Here is a 7,560-nt window from a genome sequence, read left to right on the forward strand (position 1 = left end):
TTTTATTTCAAGTGGCATTAAAAAGTCTTAAAAAGTCTTGAATTTAACTTGCCTTCTGCTGTAGGAACCCTGCTAACTAATACACCGATACAGAATAAAGATCAGCTTTTTTTCTGATCAGAGGAGCAGTGATGCCCACTATCACACACACAGGGATTTTACACACCTCACACATGAAGCGAGCGCATTTCCCCAAACACCCTGCATTTCCCGCATGTGGCTTTCTTGGAGACTGATGTTGCTGCAGCAATGGCTGCAGGGATGTGCTGACAGGCCTGTGGAACCTGTTGTGGACTGCTCCTCAGAGCCTGATGGGTCAGCAGCTGCTGATCTAGTCTGCCGCACAGCTTCCTGTTCAACAGGTAGCTGTTTATCACAGCAACAAGTCACAAAGTGATGCAAACCTGTCAGAAACAACTTCCTGCTCTTTCTACATGAGGAAAAAGATCCAATCAGCTGGTTAAAAAAAATCAAACTTCCCCCATGAAGCAGTTGTAGTCCTTCACAGATAACTCCTTCCTCTCCGCCTCAGGGAGTAGGAGGTCAAATCTTCTTGTTCCTCAACATCATCAACACTGCACGTGGAAAAATGTTACACAATTTTTTAGATGCTTTTTATATCAAGAATATCATATAGTGATTCAGAATATAATAACAGTGGATAATGATGAAGTGTAACAGGTTTAGCATCGTTTTTATGGATTCTATTTTATTTTGAAAAGCTATGGAAGAAAAACTGTCTCATTGGAATCTGCCTTTTTTTTAACACCGGATTTTAAACACAGAATTTTTTTAGACATTGAATTCCTTACACTCAATTTTTATCTGGTAAAAATTCACCTGAAAAAAATTCAGCTGCAAAAATTCAGCCGCAAAAGTGTCGACCTTTTGGTGAACTCAAGTTAAAGCAATCTACGCTCGATAGAGTCGAGCCGCTTCTAGCCAATGAAATTAGCTCATTTGGTCACGTGACACAACGGCTGGGCTCAGCGCTGTTCCAGGCTGAAAGAGGAATTTTACTAACAGACAGCTATTATAGTTATTCCTCTTATCAGACTGGGTGAAACAACTGAGCCGATCACAGCTAGTACGGCACCCTTGTCTGCCAAAGCTCTTGGTTTGATCCGAAAGAAGCGGCCGGCGGCAAACCGCTGTGATCGGCTCAGCTGTTTCACCCAGTCTGATAAGAGGAAAAACTCTAATAGCTGTCTGTTAGTAGCTAACTGACGTTTTGTAATTCTGTTTAACAAAAAAAATTCCTCATTCAGCCGGGAACAGCGCTGAGCCCAGCCATTGTGTCACATGACCAAATGAGCTAATTTCATTGGCTAGAAGCTGCTTGACTCTATCGAGTGTAGATTGCTTTGGCTTGAGTTCACCAAAAGGTCAACACATTTGCGGCTGAATTTTTTGCAGCAGAATTTTTTTCTGGTGGATTTTTACCAGATAAAAATTGAGTGTAAGGGATTCAATGTCTAAAAAAATTGAGTGTTTAAAATTCGGTGTTAAAAAAAAGGCAGATTCCAACGAGACTATTTTTCTTCCATAAAAAACGTTCCCTGGATGAGGATTTTCATCACTATTGCTATATGTTTCAGTGTATATATCCACCATGTTGGCTAGCTTATCTCCCGGGATGACATCACACTTACGGCTTTGGTATGGACAAGAAAAAGTAACAGAACCAGAAGAGGGTTTTTCCTAAAAAAAAAAAAAACAACAAAAAAAAAACTTTATTTTTAATCATTAGTATTTGAATATCGCAAGACTTTAGAATTTACGGTAATATATTACAGTAAAGTACTTTTAATTCAACACTTTATCCCAGCTTTAAATCAAGGGAAATGACACTTATTTCTAGAAACATTGACCTTTCCTTAGATTTCAGGTTTTGCTGCGGGATCAGAGGTTACACTGAAAAAATTCTTGGATTGAGGAGGTTAAAGACACATTTTACCAAAGGAACAAGAAAATCTACATTTAAAATAAGAAAACACAATTGCATCGTCTTATTTCAAGTGTGTTTTGTTTAATTATCTTATTTAAAAGTAAAAATACTCATTCCATTGTTTAACTATCACATTTACCTACTCAAATTAAGGGTAAAGACACTTAATTTAAGACATTTTTACTTATTTGTAGATCTTTTTTCCAGTGTAGAAATCACCAAATCTGAACAGTCTTCGGTGTTGAAGCCGATACTGAGAGAAGATTCAGTTATTTTCAGTCTAAGTTAGATGTTTAAAGGTTTGGATCTCACCGGTTCTGTTTTATTCTGCTGAAAAGCCAAGTTCTTTTTATTATGGAAAAGACTCTAAAATCAAAATCAGGTCAATTTGTTCTTAACAGATTGATCTTTTTCCTTAATTTGAGCGTGTAAGAAAGACAATTCGCCACTGGAATAAGATGATTGTTTAAAATAAAATAAAAAAAACTCCCATTAATTTATTCGAAGTACATAAAATGATCTAATTTTAGGAGTAAACATACAAATTCTTATATGCTTATTTTAAGAAATTTGTTCTTATTTTTACATCAGGTTTTGCAGTGCTTCTGCAAAAACTGGTCTAAAAATACAGCTGCAAAAAGTCTCTTATATCAGCCTGGGTTGGATGTTTGCCGAACTCATAATACAACTTCTTTTCTCCCTGATTTTCAGACATCACTGCATCAACATCCCGGATATTCTTCCCAAGATCCTCCTGGCTGTGAAGTGGAACTCCAGGGATGAGGTTGCACAAGTGAGTTGAGATTCTCCGAAGCGTAAAACAACTTTCTCCTAAGGGAGCGCATCACTTAAACCGTTCCCGCTTTGTTCTTCCAGATGTATTGCCTTCTAAAAGACTGGCCTGCAATTAGGCCAGAGCAAGCCATGGAGTTGCTGGATTGCAACTTCCCCGACCCCATGATCAGAGAGTTTGCCGTGAAGTGCCTTGAGAAATACCTGACGGATGACAAACTCTCGCAGTACCTCATCCAGCTGGTCCAGGTGAGCGCCGCCGATGGAGGAGGGGACGCCTCCTCCGTGTAACCTTCTCAGCGTGGCATGGAGAGCTGAAGTTGTTTTTCACACCGTCTGTGCCCAGGTTCTAAAGTATGAGCAGTATCTCGATAACCCGCTTGCACGCTTCCTGCTGAAAAAGGCATTAACCAATCAGAGGATAGGACATTTCTTCTTCTGGCATTTGAAGTGAGTTAATTAAAAAAGAACAAAAAGGTGTTTTTGTTTTTTTTTTCCTGACGAATCGAGCCGTTGGTTTGTTGAAAGGTTAAGCTATTGTTTGAATGTCACCTTAGCAGTCTGGTGTTTTCTTTATTTTTTATTTTTTTAATGATGTCTTGACAGATTAGCCATTAGCGTACAGCCTGCTAACGCTTACTTCTTTTCTCATGTGTGCGTGAAGATCAGAGATGCACAACAAGACGGTGAGCCAGCGGTTCGGCCTCCTGCTGGAGTCGTACTGCCGGGCGTGCGGCGTGTATCTGAAGCACCTGAGCAGACAGGTGGAAGCCATGGAGAAACTCATCAACCTCACCGACCTGCTCAAACAGGAGAAAAAAGATGAGGCGCAGAAGGTAATCCGACAGCTGCCAGCTGTTTGCTCTGATCCGGGGAGGGCTGCGGGTTTAATCTAGCCCACATCTGGACCGGTCTGCAGACGGATCCGCGCGCTCTGGACGTTTAGCTTTCTGCTTACAGGAGAGCAGACAGTCAGTTAACGGGAGCGACTCTGACTGTAACGTTTGTCAGCATCTTTGGGCGTAAAGAAAAGTCTCTCGTTTGAGGTGCTGAATCAGCCATCATAACAAGATGACTCGTAGTATTTAGACTCTCTGATGTGGTCTGGTAGCTTTTATTTAACAGGGAAAACAATCCTTTATGTTATGGTTACATTTGTTCCAGTTTGGATTTGATCTGTGGATTTAAGCCAAACTATTATGAAGTGAACTTTATTTCATCGTTGTTAAAAAAAAAAAAAGAATTTGTAAATAGAATTGTGACAAAAATGAAGCTTTAAAAACTTTATAATCAGAAGAACTTGGCTGATTTCTCAGATTTTTATTTCAGATTGAAATGTATCTCTCCTATGCTGAAACCAGTCGCTACGCTCATTTTTTTTAATGAATCAAGGTTCTGCCCAGCACATGAAGCCGAAATGCTGAGTTTTAATGAGCCGAGAAAACTGTTTTTAAACACATTTAGCTCTTTATTTGCACCTATAAGTAAGAAAGCTGCTGTAGCAGGTGAACCCCACAGCCTTCAGGCTGTCAGCGACTCACTCTGAGCGCTCAGAGGCAGGAGAGCACGTATGCTGCTGACCCTTCAGCAGAGAGGAAGCTTCGAAGGCAGGGGTGAAGTTAGCGGGTCAAGGAGGATTCCTGAGTGGCCGCTCTGTTAACGCTCTCATAAAAGAATGACTCATACTATTTAGAGACTCTCTGACGTGGTCTGGTAGCTTTTATTTAAAAGGAAAAACAATCCTTTATGTTATGGTTACATTTGTTCCAGTTTGGATTTTATCTGTGAATTTAAGCCAAACTATTATGAAGTGAACTTAATTTCATCGTTGTTAAAACAAAACAAAAAAACTACATATTTTTTAAATAGAATTGTGACAAAAATGAAGGTTTAAAAACTTTATAATCAGACAAAGTTGCCTAATTTCTCAGATTTTTATTTCAGATTTAATTTCATTTTCTAAATGTTTTCATCATTAATTTTTAGATCTTATTTGTTCAAATATTAATATTTTTTCAAATGTCTGTTTTTTTCCCAATATATTTAAATTTAGCAATTATTTTATTTCGTTTTTAAAAAAAAATTAATTATTCAATTTAATTTTGTTTATTTCTATAGCGCCAATTCCCATCACATCATCTCAAGGCACTTTACAATTTAACCAGATCATCCAGTCAAATTGATTCAAAGTTTTCTATCTAAGCAAAACCAGTTGATTGCATCGACTTATTAACTAGAATGCAATCCCTCACACTAAGCTTGTAGCGACAGTGGAGAGGAAAAACTCCCTTTTACCAGGAAGAAACCTCCAGCAGAACCAGGCTCAGTGTGAGCGGCCATCTGCTGAGGCCCACTGGGGTTCAAGGAGACAGAAAAAGACATAGATTCCGATTTTACTTTTACAAATTTCATTGTTTTGAAAATACTTTTTTCAGATTACATTCTCTTCACTTCCGGGGGCGCGCTTTCCTCTGGAGAGGGGAGCAAAGAAGCATTTGTATTGGTCTTCTGACCGTTAGCAACATCAACTTTGTCAAGAGTGAGCTTTTGTATTGGGCTTGAAGTGAAGAGAATGCAATAAAATAAACAATAATAATGCAAAAACAAAAATAGAGTAAACAGATAAGTTAACTGTGCTTAAAACAATAGTGGAACAAATTTCACTCCATACTGTTCTGCTTACGGTTGGTTTTTACTCCCATCCAAACTCAGTACTTGTATCAAAAGCCAAATGTTTCCCAACCAATTAAGCTCTATAAAATGAAGATCTTTTTTATTTCTAGATGTTTTCACTATAGGTGATGTTTTTTTTCTTTTTTGCATGTTTGTAGATTAAAATCTTTCACATCGGTGCAAAAACTGTAATGCTCACTTATAGCCACCAGGGGGCGCATGTTAATAAAAAAAATAACCGTGCAAAGCTGCATGTTGTTTAGAATGGTAGATGTTGCAGATGACTTGGAGCTGTAGTGTTTGCATCTGTGCTGCAGCAGCTCAGCAGCAGGTTATCAGAGGAAATGTCAGTTTACTGTTTTTATCTCTTAAAAGGTTCAAATGAAGTTTCTGGTCGAGCAGATGAAGAGGCCTGACTACATGGATGCACTACAAAGCTTTACCTCTCCGCTGAATCCTGCACATCAGCTGGGAAACCTCCGGTATACCCCCCACCCACCCACAATCATGTTTGAAATGGGAGCTGTTAAGTATTCCTGCATAGTCCTGCCTGCCATGCCTAGAAAGAACTTAGAAAGCTCTGCTGCATGACTCAGCGGAGTAACAGCGACAGTTTGATCCGTCCCAACGAGCACAGATGCAGTGAAGAAGAGCCGACTGTCTGCTAAATTATTATAATTTTTTTTTGCTTCTGTTTCAGCCTGGAGGAATGCAGGATGATGTCATCTGCAAAGCGACCTCTTTGGTTAAACTGGGAAAACCCAGATATGATGTCAGAGCTGCTTTTTCAGAACAATGAAATCATCTTCAAAAACGGAGACGGTGAGTTGTGCCTTCCAAACGCCGCTCCTCTCTGACTCCTCTCAAACGCAGCATCCGGCTGAAGGCTGCAGGGCGTGTCACGGCGCAGACACTCATCTATCCTCCTGCTCTTTACACAGAATTCACAAACGTGTTGTTTTAGATTCGCGCTCTGGTCGCAGCTCATTTCGGCTCGACTTTGACGCCGCTGCTCCACAAAAAGCGCGGCGGAGCTGATCAAAGCAGCTAATATTCACAGTTATTCACCTTGATGCTTCCGCAGATCTGAGGCAGGACATGCTGACGCTGCAGATCATTAGGATAATGGAGAACATCTGGCAGAACCAGGGCCTTGATCTCAGGTAGGCTGCTCACTTCCTCATGACAGCAGGAATGCAGGTGGGCTTTTAGAGTGGAAGCCCCCTCCCCTCTCTGCTCATCTTTTTATAAACTAATCCATCATTTCTGTTCCTTTATATATTTTTTTTTATCTCGCCTTTCCCTCCCAGGATGCTGCCGTACGGCTGCCTGTCTATCGGCGACTGTGTGGGTTTGATCGAAGTGGTGAGGAATTCTCACACTATCATGCAGATCCAGTGCAAAGGAGGCCTGAAGGGGGCGCTGCAGTTCAACAGCCACGCACTGCATCAGTGGCTCAAAGATAAGAACAAGGGAGAAATGTGAGCATTTTCATACAGCTTTTTCAAAAGTATTAACATCCCTCAACATTTTATTTATTCATTGGTGAAATCTGAAGCTATTTTATTGCTTTTTTTAATACGATAGAACAGAAAGTTCCAAAAATCTGAACTGACAACCCCCTAAAAATACATAGAAATTTGAAAAATAAATTTGAATCTTTAATGATTTATTGTATTTTATTATTTAAAGGTATATTTAATATTAGATTTAATACATGTTACATCTACCTACTTCAGGACAAAAATATTTCAGTTAGTTGGTGTTTTTTTTCTTCCTTTATCACAAGAAAACTTTATCTAAACCCTTGTAGCTCCGTTTCTATGGTGGTTCTCATGCAGCCGTCTTCTCAGCTCCCACATCCCCGCGTTTAATCGTCTGATTGGTGCTTTCACCATGACAGACAGTCATATCTACTAATAACATTTTCTATGCAGTTTTTTTTTTTTTTTTTTTTCTGGAGCATGTAAGGTCATTTATGTGATATTTCACTTCACTGTGAGTTGTTTTTACTACAAAAAGCTGCTATGCTTAAACTTCAGGGTTTCCGCGGGTCATTAAAGGAATAGTACACCCAAAACATGATTAGCCTTCATTTTCTACTCACCCCCATGCTGAACAACACTCTGGAGTACTTTTTTGATATC

General features: G+C 39.5%; 1 protein-coding gene across 1 annotated transcript in view; it reads left to right on the forward strand.

Moving 5' to 3' along the window:
* Window positions 1-7,560, forward strand: part of LOC107082599 (phosphatidylinositol 4,5-bisphosphate 3-kinase catalytic subunit alpha isoform) — a 46,836-nt gene that overhangs the window by 32,193 nt on the left and 7,083 nt on the right. Inside the window, exons 9-16 of the mRNA XM_015371367.1 lie at window positions 2,660-2,741; window positions 2,825-2,989; window positions 3,087-3,190; window positions 3,405-3,576; window positions 5,789-5,895; window positions 6,114-6,235; window positions 6,498-6,576; window positions 6,724-6,894. Coding sequence (XP_015226853.1) covers window positions 2,660-2,741; window positions 2,825-2,989; window positions 3,087-3,190; window positions 3,405-3,576; window positions 5,789-5,895; window positions 6,114-6,235; window positions 6,498-6,576; window positions 6,724-6,894 — 1,002 coding nt within the window. The remainder of the gene's footprint in view (window positions 1-2,659; window positions 2,742-2,824; window positions 2,990-3,086; window positions 3,191-3,404; window positions 3,577-5,788; window positions 5,896-6,113; window positions 6,236-6,497; window positions 6,577-6,723; window positions 6,895-7,560) is intronic.

Source organism: Cyprinodon variegatus, unplaced genomic scaffold (assembly GCF_000732505.1).
Source record: "Cyprinodon variegatus isolate N-32 unplaced genomic scaffold, C_variegatus-1.0 Scaffold57, whole genome shotgun sequence".
NCBI lineage: Eukaryota > Metazoa > Chordata > Actinopteri > Cyprinodontiformes > Cyprinodontidae > Cyprinodon > Cyprinodon variegatus.